The sequence below is a fragment of the Lotus japonicus genome, chromosome 4 (genome assembly GCF_012489685.1).
Source record: "Lotus japonicus ecotype B-129 chromosome 4, LjGifu_v1.2".
Lineage (NCBI taxonomy): Eukaryota > Viridiplantae > Streptophyta > Magnoliopsida > Fabales > Fabaceae > Lotus > Lotus japonicus.
The window spans coordinates 61,273,646-61,291,494 of record NC_080044.1 but is presented as its reverse complement, the minus strand read 5'-3'; the positions used below and the strand labels follow the sequence as shown (position 1 = coordinate 61,291,494).

The following is a 17,849-nucleotide window of genomic DNA, read 5'->3' as shown; positions in this document are numbered from 1 at the left end:
TAAAAAAAATAAAAATAAAAAAATCAATCCAGTTTTCTATATAACCGTATGTATACACAAACGGCGACGTCTCGCATAGAATAAACCGTTTGCTACGGGCTTAACGCCGTTACCCGCCGCAACGACGTTTACAAACGGAGTTTCCGACTTAACGGAGGAAGTGAAAATAAAATAAAAAAATAAAGGACGAGAGAGAAGAGGAGATGAAAATGGAGTGCGAAATAAACACAGAAGACGAGAGAAGCTATATATAAAAACATCTTTCATTTGATCTCTCAATTATCAAACTGATAGAGAAAGAGAAAGAGCAGGGTCCGACCCGAGAGAGAGACCCTCATCTTTCGCCGCACAGAAAGAAAGTAGTTAAAGCGAGCAACACACAGAGAGAAAGAAAGATAGATATCTTTGGCGTCAAACGCTCTCAGAATCTTCTTCTGCAGTTTTCCATTTTACTGCGCACTCCACTTTCGGTACTGTTTCAATTCACGCTTTGTTTTATGGTAGTAGTAGTAGTTGTAATTCTCGTGATTTCGTGTTTGTTATTGGAAATTCGCGCGCAATTTTGTATGCTTGTTTGGATCTCTTCTATTTTGTCATGTTCTGTTGTTATCGTTGCTGAATTTTGTTTTATCAAGCTGAATTATGGTTGTTCGAGTTCAATTTCGTTAGAACAGTTCAAGTCAAAACGCTTTGAATTTCGGAAGTTGAATTGTGAATCTCTCTAATGTTTGATTTCAGATTCTGTGAAATTCCGGACTGGACGCTTTGAATTGTTGATTCTGGAGAAATCCAACACGAATTCGTAGGAAATTCACTGCGAAAATTCGCTGAAAACTGTACGAATGCGTCTCCGATCTTCAATTGGCTGACGGCGTAATCTTCTTCTGAAGGAGAGATTGAGAAACTAGATTTACAGTTTCTATATAATTTGGATCTGAGAATTTCGTATCCGCGAGAGACTGATCAAAGCTGCAAGTTGCTAAAACCTGAGTTGGCTTCCGAATTGGAAGGGAATTCAGTTTTACAGCGCGGTGGTACGGTAGAATTGAATTCTCTGAGATTTCAACTTTGGGAGGACCGAAATTCAAAATTCCGTTGAAATTCGTACTGGAAACAGAAGAGGTTAATTTCCAGGTTTAGATGGAGCTTTCTCAAGCGCGTGCGTATGGAACCGAAGGTAGTTCCTGATCGTAACTGATTCTTGTGATTTTTTTGTTTCTAAATTAATTTATTAATTAATTAATTAATTTCTAATGAAATTTGTTGGTGTGAAATTTTCTTCTGATTTCGCAGGAAACAAAGCCACGCATGACTTTCTGTCGCTGTGCAGTAATTCAAGTGGGCAACAAGATCCAATACCAGCATCTCAAGGTAAGCCGTTTATGAATTTTGGGTAAAATTGCAGAATGAGTCACTCCATGAATCTCTCTTTCCTCTGTTTTCGCCATGTTTTTTTCCTCTGACGTGTGGAATCGAGTTGTAAATATCCCATAAATAAATTCTACATCACGGTCAATTTTTCAAATTAATAATTCAATCCAATTCAATTGTGAAAGTAGTAGTTGTACGTTGTTCCTGCTGCACGTGACCTCTATTTAATCAAAGGATCTGGGCCATGCATCTTGTGCACTGCGCATTTAATTATTCAACAAAATTTCTTTTGTTTTTTGTTTTTTTTTTAACTTCCGAATCCGAATGTGTCATATTTAACACCGTTTGATTTAATTTTTTTGAGGGCCGATAACACCGTCTGATATTGGCAGGTGTGGGGTGGGCCCTAGGGATGGTAGGGGGCCCAATCTGGAATTGATTTGACGTTTCAATTTAGGGCCTGATAGAGAGGATGGCGTTCCCGTGTTGTTGTAGCTTTCCTTTTCTTATCATTCGTGAAATTACTCACTCACGCTCCTCCCTGCTGATAACAATTTGTTAATGGCCTAAAGGAATGAAAAATGAAAGTGAAAGAAATGCACTCATGTTTTTTATTTGGGCGCTATATATTCATTTCAGAGTTCAGACACCTTTTTTCCCATAGCGAAAGGTTTGTCTCTTTGGCTAAAAAAAATGTTTTGGGATGTCCTTGGTGGGTTGCAAGGTCATTGGGATTGTCAGGTTCTGCTTTCTCACATTCCTGTCTCATGGTAGTTGTCTGTCTTTGTCTCTCTCTTTTTAACCATTTAAGCACCTGCACTATTTATTATAATTCACCCCAGGTGAAATCTTATGAGAATTACGTGCCATGTACCTAGTTTTTAAGTTTTATATAGGAAAATACGTAGATATATGCATATGATGCAAACATTCACCCGACTCTCAATATGGAGAGTGATTAAGAAAGGGAAAAGAAAAAAGTAATTGTGTGACACTGAGGTCTCGTTGTTCTTGGAGGAGGGCCCTTCTCCTTTCTTCCAAACCGCGAATGCGGTCTAGCATCCGCTGGATCGATGGGAGGCAGGTGCTCCCAAAAGGCAGCCAGGGTTTGCAGCCGTTGGGCCTTATCAATATCGATGTTTTGAATTTCTTGATCTATGTGGGAAAGTCTTTCAGCAGTTGCGGGATCCATCTCCCTTTGCTTTGCCAAATAGATCAAGAAGCGTCCTATTTATAGGCGCACGGGTCCATTATGAAAAAAAAAATCCTTAGTTTTTCGCAAGTATCGCCTCGCGGCTTAATCCCGATTCACCCGACTCTCAATGTGGAGAGTGATTAAGAAAGGGGAAAAAAAAAGAAATTGTGTGATACTCTCTCCATATTGAAAGTCGGGTATATAATAGAAGAGAAAAATGATATGTTTATTAGATGTATTAATATTTATATGTATATATGAATATTTTTACTCTTCCATATATTTGCATTTATAACTGTTTTGGTTATTAGTTAGAAGAACATACTTCAAGAATTTTCAAATGAAAATTTTGGATTAACAATCATAACTAATTTGCTCTCACTCATAATTTAGACACATAAACTTCTCATAAGAAATAATTTGGTTTTAGTAGCATGTTTGGAGATCCTCATAGAATTGATTTTTTAACCAAAATCAATTATGAAGAAAAAATACCATTAGTAGAAGAAAATAAGTAGCCAAACATGTTATATAGAAGAATTTCCAAAATACACTTGAACATAGGTGAAAAAGCATATTGTTTCATTAAATCTTGAATGTGGCTTTTAAGTTGAGTTCAAATTTAATATAAACACTTCCATTACTTGGTTGTACATCCTGTGGACATCTATTCATATTGGCTAAACCTTAATGTAATGTAATTTTCATATTTTTATGTTAGATTGTTTTATGTAAAGTTAGCTTAAGCTTTATTATGGAAATTATGGAAAGATATATATTTTGTGTTGATAAGTTTTAATCACTTTCTAAAATTAAGTTACTAACATATTTAAAAATTTACCAATGCTACTGTGTGCTATTATCATGAACATATTTAAAAATTTACCAATGCTACTACTGTCTTGGGACTCATGCACCATAGCTAGCTAGAAATGAAAACAGTGGATCAGCTTTTCTCATAAGACCATCCACAATGGATGGTTGAATTGTTTGTTGAAGTGTGTTGAATTTTGTTGAAGGGGTTTAATGGTTGTTGAATTTGGTTGAAAGGGGAGAGAGAGGGAAATTGTTGAAGATATTCAACAAAATTAAAGAGCCTGCGGTGTGCCACATGGCGCGAGGCCAGTGGCCACCGCAGGCGCGTGGACCACACGCGCAGACAAGGCGCGTCGTTCTGATTGGTTGCTCCAGATTTCGTTTTTCCTTATCTTTTGAACTCAATTATTTCATTAAAAAAAATATTTTCTGAAAAAAAAAAATTATACCAAAATTCATGATTTTTTTTCTCTATAAATAGAGACTTGGTTCGTTTGATTTGGACACAGAAAAAAAAACCAAGTTTTAATTTAATTTAAATCGATAATTGTAATTTTATGTAATTATAAAAACAAAAATAAAAAATTAAATAAAAAATGTGAAATAAAAAAGTGGTGGGGTAGGGTGAGTGGTGAGTGGTGGAGTAGGGTGTTGAGAGTTAAGTAAAACCATTAGAGTGGGTAATTGTTGAGAGTTTGTTGAATTGAAGAGAGAAGATGATGTGAAATGTTGGGAAGAGAAAAAGTGGGGTAGGAAAGGGTTAAACAAAACATTTTTTGTTTAATATATGGTCTAATATTCTCCAAGCATAGCTATTGGCACTCCACACTTGCATTCACTCTGTGTGTGTCTTGTTTGAGTCAAAGAGTTTGCTTTATCTTTTCTTAGCTCAACACCATCTTATTCCCTTCTCAATGTTTCAACAGGAAGTTACCTCAAGACCCATGATTTCTTGCAGCCACTAGAACGGGATGCCAAGGAAGAAGCCACAGATGAGATATCATCGGCGGCGGTGGTTCAAAATGCACCACCTTTAGCAACACCAGGTTCAGTTGAGCACCTCTTACCTGGAGGAATTGGAACTTACAGTATTAGCCACATTTCCTACTTAAATAATAGTCAAAGAATTCCAAAGCCAGAGGCATCCAATTTCACTGTGCGTCAAGCAGCTACTACTGACTTAAATGATGACAATTCGAACAGCAGTTCATATACTTCAAGCGGTTTCACTTTGTGGGAAGAGTCTGCGATTAAAAAGGGAAAGACAGGAAAGGAGAATAACAAGGGCGAGAAACCCAGTGTAGGAGGTAAACTAAAATATTTCTCTCAGTTTTCGTTCCACAGTTTATCATATTAATTATCGGCTGCATTGTCAGGATACTAAACAGTAAAAAATTAGTGAATGTTTTTTTTTTTCATTTATAAAAGTTGAGAATGGAACCCGGAATTACTTCTTAAAGGGACAAAAATGTTTAAAACTAAGTAGTTTGACAATACTTCTCTCATTATCTAGATTATAATGAACCATTTTTGTCAGTATTCAGCAACAAAATGTTATAGTAATATCTGCAACGGTAATAACGTTTAGCCACCCTTTATTCTGGGACAGAGTCTGCGGCAAAGCCAGGGCAGTGGACGTTGACCGAGCGAACGCCACAGTTGTTTTCCAACAATCGTCACGGCAGCTTCAACTCTCGCTCTTCATCCCAGTTAGTCATGCTGCCTCTCTACCTCTTGTTTTTAAGCCTATATTATGTGCCTTCATTTTTTATTGAATTTTACTCAGCGAAATAGTTGCTTTAAATTAAGGTGGGTTATTTACAGGCTTATGCTGACTTTTTGGGATTAATTTAACAGGACAACTGGACAGAAGAACCAGAGTTTCATTGAAATGATGAAGTCTGCAAATTGTGCTGAGGATGAAGAGCTAGAGAATGAAGAGCCTTTTTTTCTGAAGAAAGAATCCCCGAATACCCCAAGAGGTTAGTTTGAATGCCGATGCCGATGTGGCTTTTAGAATATTTTTGGCTGGCTTGATTGATGTTCATGTTAATGCTCTCCTTTCACTCATGTGATTACTTTAGTGTTTTGACTTTTGAGTGGGTTTAATAGTTAAAAATAAAAAACAGAAACATAGAAACATGTCATCTATTTTGAACTTTTTTATGTTACTAAAAATTGCTTTACAGGTAAAAGTCCACAAAACGGGTTTCTCCTTCTTCTTTGAACTACAAAAGATTTTTTCTGTAAAAACTAATTTGAGAAAGTTTACATAGGAGCCTCAAAATTTATATTGTTCTTAACAATATCTTTCTGGTCTTTAGCCATTGTTCTAGTATTCTAATTTTAATATAAAGAGGAAACATGGAAGAAAATTTAAATGCCTTTACCCACTTTCTGTGCTTAAGGGATTATGTGCTCTCAAGGCCATTAGCTTGAAATTTCTGGTAAGGTTAACATAAGAGATTATTTACAGAAGAGCTGAGGGTGAAAGTGGATGCGAAGGCCAGTGATCAAAAGCCAAACACACCAAGATCAAAACATTCTGCGACAGAGCAGCGGAGAAGAAGCAAAATTAATGACAGGCAAGTCTTACCTACCTTGCTGACTGAAATTTTTCTGTATTTTTGAAAAGTCACTTGCAAGTTGTAATGCAGGCGCAAAAAGAACTTTCCTTTTCTTAATCATGAACTGAATTGAATATAAACTTAAATAAATTAAAATCAAAATTCCTTACAATTAGGAGTGTGACTAGTGAGTCCTAATTGCTAACTTGCAAACTGTAGGGACAGTTTCTTTCATTGATTTATGTTGTAAAATTTGTCCCAAAAAAGGGCTTCTAGAGAAGGTAACAAAGATACCAAGTAGTTCTATTGGATTTATGGTTTGATCAGACATGTCTGTCACAGTAGTATTTTTCATATTTTGATAGACATAAGCAGTTACAAGGATTATATGCTTTCATATTGCCTAACTTTTATTTGGCTTTACCAAATTGGTGATCATAAATAAGAGCTGATAAATTGCTTATAATTATCTAATAGAGCATTTGAATTAATCATGTAGATTCCAGATGCTACGACAGCTTATTCCACACAGTGACCAAAAGAGGGATAAAGCATCTTTCTTGTTAGAGGTACATTCATATGAGATGATGTAAATTTTATTTTAGACTATGTTTGTTCTATGCTCATTAATGCTTCATCTGAATTATATGTAGGTCATTGAGTATATTCATTTTTTACAAGAGAAGGTGCATAAGTATGAAGGTTCCTTCCAAGGGTGGAATAACGAGCCAGAGAAATTGATGCCATGGGTAAATACCACACTTGCTCGTCATAAACTATGCAGATGCTTGTCTGTTGTTCTAGTGGATACATTAATAGATTATAAACATCATATAGCGTAGCGTAAATGGATTTGAGTTTTGAAGTAACTATATATGATGGTGACCTCTTTATCCAAAAACTGATTTTGATTTTTTCTATTCAAAGCAGAGAAATAATGACAAGCCAGCAGAAAGTTTTCAACCTCGTGGCACAAATAGTGGGTCAAGTTCATCTCCAACATTGCTGTTTCCTTCGAAGGCTGACGAGAAAAATATCAACATTTCCCCAACAATTCCTGGGAGTACCCAGAATCTAGAATCTGGCTTGAACACAGGCACAGCAACTACCTTGAAGAAAATGGATCATCAGTCTGGAACTCTGAACAAGGCTTTTTCAGCTCCTTTTTCTCCGCCGCCAAATTTCTTCCCTCCAACCCAAATCAGCGGTCCAGGTGGAGTAGTATCTCAACTCACACATAGGTTGGCATCTGATGCAGAGAACACCGTACATATACCTTCAGTGGAATCTCAAACAATGAATGCTACCAGTGAAAAGCTGAAAGAGAAAGGGCTCACTATTGAAGGTGGTGCCATTAGCATATCAAGTGTGTACTCAAAAGGGTGAGAATTTATCTTATACTTATTTGACTAGTTTATATTATATAATGAGAATACAGTTTATTTCCTTTAGGCTATTTTGAAATTGTTTTGGACATAATATGGATTCATCCCCTAGTGAGCATTCATGGATAGAGAATGGAGATGTGGCAGGTATTGTAGTCTGAAGAGACTTGTTCTTTAATCACCATCACCTAATGAAATCATAGCATACTTATCTTGATCCAGGCATAACAAATTGCAGAAGCTAAAGGTAGAAGATGAAGAATGAAATGAAAACTGTATTGATCCAATTGATTGAATGAATTACAATAGTGTGGTGTTCGTGTATTTATACAATGGTCAAAGAGTAAAGTAAATCTAACTGACTAACAACTTAACTAACCAAGTAACAGAACTAACCATGGTGTAACTAACCATGGTAGAAGTAACTAACTAACTAACTGTAACTATATTCAATAGCCCCCCTCAAACTGGAGAATGGATGTTATGCATTCCCAGTTTGAAAAAAAGACTACGAAATGGTCCAAGAGTCAGGGGTTTAGTAAGAATGTCTGCAAGCTGAAGTGATGAGCTAACAGGTAAAAGGTGTACAAGCCCGCGCTGGATCTTCTCACGCACAATGTGACAGTCAAGTTCAATGTGCTTTGTGCGTTCATGATAGCTTGGATTGTGAGCAATATGGATAGCCGATTGATTGTCACAATACAAAGATACAGGGGCTGATGGAGGTGCTTGCAAATCAGTAAGCAGATAAGAGAGCCATTGTATCTCACAAACAGTTGCTGCCATTGCCCGATACTCGGCTTCACAAGAAGAACGTGAAGTTGTAGATTGCTTCTTGGAGCGCCATGAGATCAGAGAAGAGCCTAAGAAAACACAATATCCTGTAATGGATTTTCTAGTGTCCACACACCCTGCCCAGTCAGAATCACTGAAAGCAGAGAGTGTTACAGTAGAAGATGCAGAGTAAAGAAGTCCACAACCAGGGTTGCTTTTGATGTATCGAAGCACTCTATGAGCTGCTGCTTCATGAATGTCAGTAGGTGCTGAAAGAAACTGACTCAGCTGACTGACAGCATATGCTATGTCTGGTCGTGTAGTAGTGAGATAGAGCAATCTGCCTATGAGCCTGCGATAAGAGCTGACATCAGAAAGTGCTTTTCCAGAAGTTGTACTGAGCTTCTGAGAACTGTCCATTGGAGTAGTTGCTGGCTTGCCTCCAAGCAACCCTGAATCAGAGAGAAGCTCAAGAGCATATTTGCGTTGATTGAGCACAATTCCCTGTTGTGATCTTGCAATCTCAAGACCAAGGAAAAACTTGGCTTCACCCATGTCTTTGATGCGAAACTTTTCATGAAGAGAATGTTTGACAGCAATGATCTCAGCCATGTCATTTCCTGCCAATAGAACATCATCTACATAGAGTAGCAAAGCTGTGAAAGTGCCTGAAGCTTCCTTTTTGATGTATAATGTGTGATCTGCAGAACTTTGTACAAAACCAAGGGCTTGAAGAGCAAGACAGAGTGTTGTATACCACTGTCTACTGGCTTGCTTAAGGCCATACAAAGACTTCTTTAAAAGACAAACTTGATTGGGCTTGGATGAGTGAAGTCCTTGAGGTAATGCCATATAAATTTCTTCATCAAGACTGGCATGTAGAAAGGCATTGTCCACGTCTAGCTGGTGGAGAAACCAATTGTTTGAAGCTACTAGAGCTAGCAACACACGAAGTGTAGTCATCTTTGCCACTGGATAAAAAGTATCCAGGAAATCTATGCCTTCAACTTGTGTGTATCCCTTGACAACTAAACGTGCCTTGTACCTCTCGATGGTTCCATCTTGCTTGTGTTTCACCTTGTAAACCCACTTGCAGCCGATTGGAGTTTTGTCAGGTGGCTTATCAACAAGAATCCAAGTATGATTCCTTTCCAAAGCCTCTATTTCCTGGTCCATGGCCTTCCTCCAGCACTCATGTTTGACTGCCTCGGAATATCTAGTTGGTTCACTAACTGTGGTGATGTTCATGATAAAAGCTCGATAGGAAGGAGTCAGTTTGTGATAGGAAATGACTTTGGATAAAGGATAAGAGATACCTGCACTTGAAGGGACCTTGGACACAGTAGTTGAAGCAGCAAGAGTACAATGGTAATCTTGTAAGTAAGAAGGTGGTCTTCTCACTCTGTTAGATATCCTCTGGACATTACCCTCCTCTGGATTAGAAAGAGTTTCTGAAGGTAAAGGTTGCTGGACAAGAGCATTATTTTCAGGATATGAGTAATCAAAAGGTTCCTCTGGCAAAGAAGTGGGTAAAGGAATGGTACTAGACTCAGTGCTATGACAAGGACCATGCGAATGAAAATAGGGAAATATATTTTCATGGAACACCACATTTCGAGAAACAGATAGACCTTTTGTCTTGAGGTCATAAACCAAATATCCCTTAGTTCCTGGTTTGAAGCCAAGGAAGATACACTTTTGAGCCCTAGGATCAAACTTTGTCCTGTGACTAACAAGTGTAGAAGCAAAACAAAGGGAACCAAACACCTTAAGGTATGTTAAATCTGGAACTTCGTTGTAAAGAAGCTGAAAAGGACATTTATTTTCAAGGACAGGTGTAGGCAATCTATTGATAAGAAAAATGGAATGAACAATAGCATGAGCCCAGAAAATCTTTGGTAAATGTGCTTGGAACAATAAAGCACGAGCTACATTTAAGATGTGTTGATGTTTCCTCTCAACAATGGGTTTTGTTGAGGGGTTTCAACACAACTAGTTTGATGAACTATACCTTTACTAGCATAGAAGTGACTTAAAGCAAACTCTTTTCCATTGTCACTTCTTATGCTTTTGACAGTGGTGCCAAACTGGTTTTCAACTAGAAGACAAAAGTCCTGAATTAAAGTTTTAACCTCAGCTTTTGACTTTAATAGGTAAACCCATGTGTACCTAGAATAGTCATCAACTATGGTTAAAAAATAAGAATAACCATGCAATGAAAGGATTGACATTGGACCCCAGATATCAACATGAATTAAACTGAAAATTGCACAGCTAGAAGAAATACTTAATGGGAAACTCAATTTCTTTTGTTTAGCAATTGGACAAACATCACAAATGTGATCTTTAGTACATTGTACATAAGGAAAAAGATCCCTTATTGACTGCCCTTTAACAAAGGAAGGGTGTCCTAACCTATAGTGCCACAAATTGTGCACACTGGGATCAAAATGACTAGATACATTTACAGAACTAGGAATATTCACAGTAGAATGAACTGAATTACAATGTGACAAAGGGGTAACTGAAGACTTATTGAGGATGTAGAGTCCCTTGACTGCTTTAACTGTGCCAATCGTCCTCCAAGCACTGGAATCCTGTATTAAATAGATATCATCATGAAAAGTCAGTGTGTAGTGAAGGCTTTTAACTAGTTTATGCACTGAAATCAGGTTGAATTGGAAGTTAGGCAAAAACAACACATTATGAAGGATAAAAGAAGGGGTAAGTTGAATTGATCCCTTAATAACTGCTGATTCAGTGACTCCATTTGGAAGAGAAACTGGGATCAATCCTACATGACTATAGGAGCTAAAATAGCTCAATGTGTTGCAGATATGGTCAGTGGCACCAGTGTCCATAACCCAAAAAGTGTCAAGGGGATTACCATTCTTTGTGGGGACGGTACTTGTGCTGCCATTACCATGTTTTGTGGGAAGAACTTGAGCACAAGAGTTTACACTGGCTGTGTGCTGTGAGGAAGAAGAGCTCTTTGATTCTGAAGTTGGAAGAAGAGCTAGCAGATGTTGATATTGATCAGCCGTAAACCCGAACCTGGTGTCTTGTCCTGAAGATCCACCCTGAGACTCTTGATCTTCATCAGCAATGTGAACACAATTGGCAGACTTGTTTGCATATTTTGGATTCTTGAACTTGAACCCTGGTGGAAACCCATGTTTCTTGTAACAATCATCAACTGTGTGGCCCATTTTTCCACAATAAGAACACTTCTTTGATGAATATCGATTCCCTCCAGAATTTGATTGAGAGTTATAGCATCCAGAATTAGATTGGGACTGAGAATTCCCAGACTGGGATTGATAACTTGTTGATGCACCTCCTCGATTGTCATGTGCACTATCCCTTGAAGCCATCATAGCTTTAGACCCAGAAAAGTTCTCAGCAGAAAACTGTCTTTCTTGTTGAGCAATGAGAGCAAACACACGATTCACATTAGGCAAAGTATCTAACAACATCAATTGTGACCTGACACCTGAGAATTGATCATTCAAACCTCTAAGGAACCTAACTACTTGATTCTTGTTCCTTTCTTCCTCAATGTTCTTGATTGCTCCACAAGAACATCGAGGATTGCAGGTGCACACAGGTAATGGATTCAAGATATCTAGTTCATCCCAGAGAGTCTTCATACTCGTATAGAATTTAGAGACAGAATTATCACCTTGTTTCAGGCTGAAAATTTCCTCTTGAAGCTCTGAGATTCTGAACAAATCAGCTTGCGAAAACCTCTCACGAAGCTCCTTCCAGACATCAGTGGCTCTGTCACGCCAAAGAATCGATTGCGCGATCTCCACGCTCATGGATTTGATGAGCCAGCTTAGAACAAGCATATTGCAACGTTGCCAGAAGGGTGATACAGGATGATCTTGAGGTGGTTCTGGAATCGATCCATCTACGAACCCTAGCTTGTTCTTCGTCAAGAGGCTCATCTTCATAGCCCTCGCCCAATTGTGGTAATTACCCTCCGATAGCGGTGGCGAAACAAGAACGGTGGAAGGGCTTTCGTTTGGGTGAATGTAAAAGGTGTGGGAAGCGGTTTGTGCATCTTGCACGGTGAAAGGGTAAGCGGCGGGTTCATTGGATTCCGCCATGGTTGCGCAGCAGAGCTCTCTCTATGAGAGCTCTGATACCATAACAAATTGCAGAAGCTAAAGGTAGAAGTTGAAGAATGAAATGAAAACTGTATTGATCCAATTGATTGAATGAATTACAATAGTGTGGTGTTCGTGTATTTATACAATGGTCAAAGAGTAAAGTAAATCTAACTGACTAACAACTTAACTAACCAAGTAACAGAACTAACCATGGTGTAACTAACCATGGTAGAAGTAACTAACTAACTAACTAACTGTAACTATATTCAATAAGGCATGAGGGATAAGAAATCAATAAGAAATGATTTGCCTACACATATTGGACTTTGCTATGCAACCTAAATTTGGACTTAATTCCCTTCCTTTCTCTGATTAGAATTAAGTGTAATTTCAATTTAGACTTGATTCCCTTCAGTTCATGACACTATATAATTGGGGAAAAGTCCACAATTCTAATTTGCAGCTTAAGACTCTAACTAATTGTTATCTTTTTTTATTGGATCAACTGTCTTTTAGAAGATGGTTTGTTGGGGCACCTCTGTTCCATTCAAACAATTACTTATGTGATGTTAGTCCAAATATTTGCATGACATTTGGATAGACCAAACCATATTTTTCAATACTTCTTGAATTAAGCATGTCTATTGGACAGGTCTATATATAACCACCAGCATTTTGGCTCTAAAATACTAAAGCAAGTCTATTATACTTGGACAGGTTGTTGGATACACTTACACAAGCCTTGCAGAGTTCGGGTGTGGATTTGTCACAAGCTAGCATTTCAGTGCAAATTGAACTTGGAAAGCAAACAAGCACCAGGCCAACTGTACCAAAGTCAATGTTTGGTGCTAAGGTATATTGACATTCTAATTGCCCTTTTGCAAGGTCTTTCTTGTGAATATAGCTTGTTGCAGCGTTACATTAAAGCCTACATTGTAGAACCTTGTAGTATTATCTAATTTGTCAATCATTTTCCCCTAGGATGAGGAAGTTCCTTCTAACAATCAAAGGATGATTCGCTCAAGAGTTGCTAGCTCTGACAAGTCTGATCAACCAGTAAAGAAGCTAAAGTCGTGCAGAAGTTAATCCAACAGTTATATTCATTCTTTCCTCATGATAGTTTTTATCAATTATTTGAGGGTAACTTATTCTAAATTATTTTTGGAAGGGGTATTTTTGCCTTCTGCTGGCATATAATCCAGCAAAGGTAAGATTGACTGTACATGTAGTGTCTTAGTTTGCTGGGATCCTTAGGCTCCCCCAGCAAAATAATATGCATTATTTTAGATCCTAAATTATATAATTATAGAGGCTTCCAAGCTAATTGAGAAGCTGTTTTATTTATACCAAGGCTTCCACTCATTTAAAGTTTGTAAACTGTCAGTGTTTTTTTTTTTGGTCAAAAAACTGTCAGTGTTTTATTTGCTGCAACATTGGTTTTCATGGTCTATTGTATGGGATGGGTCGAGTCATAGGGATTTTTTGCATGAGTGGTAGCAGCCCAATTGTGTCTTCAGCGAGTCTGGTGTCCAAGCCCAAAAGAGTTAGCAAAAGGCCTAAAAGGCTGGACCAGTTTTATTAATTTATTGGACCCTTTACTATAAGATTTGCTTTTGTTTAATTTCAGCACTTCTATAATTTTCCCTTTGTGAGGATGTTGATACATGTATGACATCCCATACCTTTGGGAAGTTATTTCTAACAATAAATCATGAAGTAATGAGAAGGCATGCAGAAAATTGGGCATTAAACTAGCATAAATGGATCTTCAATAACTCCTTCTACATGCAGAAAATTGGGCATTAAACTAGTATAAATGGATCTTTAATAACTCCTGCCACAAGAGCAGCGTATGAAAATCATCTCCTTCTACATGCGGGGTGATGCATTAAACTGGTATAAATGGATCTTCAATAACTATTATCTAACATCCTGGGTGGAGTTTACTCGTGCGCACACTATTCTGTTCTATCTTCATGTGAGAACCACCAGTAAGAACTCGTTAACTTGAAGCAGACAACAACAGTACGTGACTAAATAGTAAATACCAATATCGTTTTGAGTGGGTGCCTAAGCCTAACCAAGTGGTGGGTTTATCTCCTTAAGTAGTGCTTAATTGATTTCTGCCTGACCTTAATCCTGAAATTAATAGAGATCTTTCAAACAACCACTCAAAATAGGCCTAGAAATTGAAGTAAACAATTTGCGGCCTGACTAAAATGCAAATAATTAAAAAAATAAATACAACTGGTAAATTGGTAAATGAGTGTTAAGTTAAAAGCTTTGCAGCAGTTACAACCATTCAAATTAGGTAATTTAAATAGGGAGTTTTGCAACGGTTATGTCTGCTGATAAAGGCGGGCAAACGGTTCAGTCAATTACTCCATACCGCTGCTTGTTTGGCTCGTGCTACTATCTGTTTGAACTACCACTAATTATAGCTTCAACTGCTGCTAAATCATGTGTCTTGTTGTAATGCCTAATATAGTATTTAACCGGTCGTATGTTCGAACTCCTGCTAGTGTCATTGGGGTGAAGTAAATGTTCTTAAAGCAAAGTTTTCAGCTTTTTGTTAAATTTTATTGGATTATATTAGACTGATTAATAAACAAACGCATTTAATTAAGCTGCAACACTACTTGTTAGCTAGCACCCTGTAGTCCAAGTCCAAAAGTTAAAATGTCAAAAAATCAATCAAAAAACAAAAGAACTTCATGTAGCTAGTTTCAAATAGGTCATAACAAAGATTGTCACTTGCCTAATTGCTTTGCATTGTTGATTAAGGTTTGGATCTGAGCAACAGTCAATCGCTTTGAGCTAAAGCATTTTCTACAGCAACTCACTCTTAATTAATTAGCATTTGCTTGATATAATGACACTTGTGAAAACAGTGATAATTGAGAATAACGTTGTGGCTGATCCTTACGTGGCGCGAAAGCAACACTAGTTGTTGATTAATTAAGTTAATACAAGCATGTCTCTTCAAGACAATTTAATAATTTATGCTGCTTAGTAGTGCAGTCCCTGTGTTACTAGTGCTAATACCAGCATTAGTGAACTGTTGACTAGTGACACTACTCAATGCTTAGGTGATTAAATAATAGACACACTCAATTGATTAGCTTAGTCCACGTCTTGATTATTGAATTCATGTACTCTTTTTCCTTCACCAGGTTTTCCCAAGGGGGTTTTTCCTGGTAAGGTTTTAATGAGGTATGAGTTCCTTAATCTTTCTCCATTGGAGGTGGTGGGTGGTGGGCTAATCTACTAGGAAAGGTTTCTGCTCGCGTTGTATAAGTTGTTCGGTTATTTTTTCCTCTTTTCTTTCCTTTTCTTCTTGTATTGGGTTGAAGTACCCCTTGTACTTCTCATCAATATAATTCTTTTGCTTATAAAAAAAAACTCAATTGACACTATCTTCTAGTAGGATTTCTTGGATCAGTCAAGCTATATTAAATAAGAACTATTGGAAATTTTCATTAGAACTTTCTTGGGATCTTCTTCACATTCAATTTCCCAATAATCTTCTTGATTTTCCAACTTGAATATTGTAATGCAAGAGTTTCTTCCAAACTGTTTGATTTGACCAAGACAATCCTTCAAAGCTAGCACTGAAATTCAAAGAAGAAAACGTCTACATAACATTAATTTGTTCATTTGTTGCATACAATTTCATTTTTTTTATATTGAATATAAATCCTTGTTTGGCGATGATGGATTGGATCCAAGGTTTTTAGAAAATTCTGATTTGAAATTTCCTGTCTGCCACTTATTACTGTTGACAAAATAGGGGATGGAATGTGGTGATCCACTACTACATCTGAAAAGGGTCAATAATAGTAGTATACAACGCACTAACATTGTGCAATATGCATAACGCCACACCTTAGACGATGAAAATGACTTAAAATGTTTGTTTTCAATTGTTAATTTGATTAAGCTAAAGAAATTGGTCAGCGTGATTTGAAATAATAAATAAAAAAACAGATGAACGTTAAGAAAATCATAAACAAAATAAAAGTAATGCTAGGTTTTTGGCAGGTGTGCCTTATAGAACTTGGTAATTCCATTTCCAGCTCATATATTCATTTAACTTGGATGAGTTGATTGCTTCATAATGTGTGTGAGTGTGAGTGAGTATGTGTGTGTCACGGTTAATTCTTTGGTGTATATCCCCAGCACGATCGTCAATGGATTCTAATTTCTAGGCAAAATCCCAATCCCAAGTCAATACTTTTGCATATTCTTGTGGCTTCCTATGATAAAGGATAAGTATGATAAATTAAGTCCAATTATCATTTTCATCGTGTTCCACATTATCAATTTAATTACATTATGGTCCCCCTCACTAAGTCACCCCCATCATTTTTTTCTTCATTGTATATGTTATTTCCATCTCTACCCAATTTTAAAATAATTTTCTAGTTTAGTCGTAAAAAATTACAAGTGCGCAGTGTCATCACTTATCTATCCTAAAGAAATTGTATTAACATTGTGAAATATCAAAATAATAACTTCTTAGTTCACTTTCAAAAAAAAAAAACTTCTTAGTTGAAATGGTAAAAAATTAACTTTGAACCAACAACTTAAGAAAAAAGTTCATTATCAATTTATTTAAAAGGATCCTTAGGATCTCAAATATAAATAAGTATATGAGAAGTTATATTGCTTCTTGGTTAAATTTTATATTCAATTTAGTTGGTTGCAAACCAATTGTATAAGAAAATATATTCATTCCACAATGATTCTCCAAATCACCATCTTACTTTTACCATTTCCTACAACATAAGAGATTTTTGCGCCACTAACCTTAATTAAGTGAGTGTCACAAAATTATACAACAATCTCTAATTTTGCTTTCCAACCTCTATCTCAAAATTCCATTCTCCAATAAGATTTTTGGATGTTGGCATAAAATTAAAATCATTAACTTTATATAAGATGCGCATGTCACTATAAAAAAGCCCGACAAAATGTATTACCGATTACATGAATACATGAGACTAAGTTTGTCAATCTCTAGAGATTACCTAATCTCGTAGATGGGAAGCAATCTTATAACGTAATCTACTTCATGTAAAAATAATATTTGTATAACCACGATAACGATGAAGTCACACAAATAATATTAAAAATTATCTAAATCATCCAACAATAACAATCTATATATATATATATGTGTGTGTGTGTGTAAAGCTCACTTGAGCTATAAGTATTAAATGCATTACACAATTAAGTTGAACAAATTAAATTCTATTTTCTATTCAACTTGCCAATTTTTTTAATTTTTGACTTTATACATGCCAAAGTAAAGTAACTTTTAACTAGAGACTATTTACTACCTACATTAAATAATAATATTATAAACTAAAATTTGAAATTTGTTTACATTACTCATTTATTATTTATTTATTTCAGGAAAAAAATCATGAACAACAAAAAAAAATACAATAAAACATGTGGAAGTACTATATATTAAATTGTAAAATAAAAAATACGTTAAATGATTAAGACAAAATAGTCTTTAAATAAAATGTGTCTCTATATAGGTATTTAATATTAACTATAATATAGGTGCATTTGTTGAAAAAATTATTTAAATTATTTAATATAATATATGTCTTAT

The 17,849-nt window shown here is 36.3% G+C and overlaps 1 protein-coding gene across 2 annotated transcripts; it reads left to right on the top strand.

Annotated features, from left to right (window-relative positions):
- Positions 1 to 202: 202 nt before the first annotated feature.
- On the top strand, positions 203 to 13,567 carry LOC130709919 (transcription factor BIM1). 2 transcript variants are annotated; one of them, XM_057559048.1, is made up of 12 exons: positions 203 to 470; positions 739 to 1,177; positions 1,294 to 1,371; positions 4,309 to 4,689; positions 4,992 to 5,091; positions 5,240 to 5,364; positions 5,859 to 5,967; positions 6,449 to 6,518; positions 6,603 to 6,698; positions 6,877 to 7,331; positions 12,941 to 13,076; positions 13,205 to 13,567. In XM_057559048.1, exons 2-12 carry the CDS (start codon positions 1,141 to 1,143, stop codon positions 13,307 to 13,309), a joined length of 1,692 nt encoding a protein of 563 aa, XP_057415031.1. In that variant the 5' UTR covers positions 203 to 470; positions 739 to 1,140; the 3' UTR covers positions 13,310 to 13,567. The 2 variants fall into 2 exon arrangements, with proteins under 2 accessions (XP_057415031.1, XP_057415032.1); XM_057559049.1 differs by having other exon boundaries at positions 205 to 470; positions 6,880 to 7,331.
- The last annotated feature ends 4,282 nt before the right edge of the window (positions 13,568 to 17,849 follow it).

Coding starts and splice junctions, on each gene's coding strand:
- LOC130709919 (XM_057559048.1), top strand. CDS start 1,141: ATGGAGCTTTCTCAAGCGCGTGCGTATGGAACCGAAG. Junction 1,178..1,293: donor GCGTGCGTATGGAACCGAAG/GTAGTTCCTGAT, acceptor CTGATTTCGCAG/GAAACAAAGCCACGCATGAC. Junction 13,077..13,204: donor AGTCAATGTTTGGTGCTAAG/GTATATTGACAT, acceptor ATTTTCCCCTAG/GATGAGGAAGTTCCTTCTAA.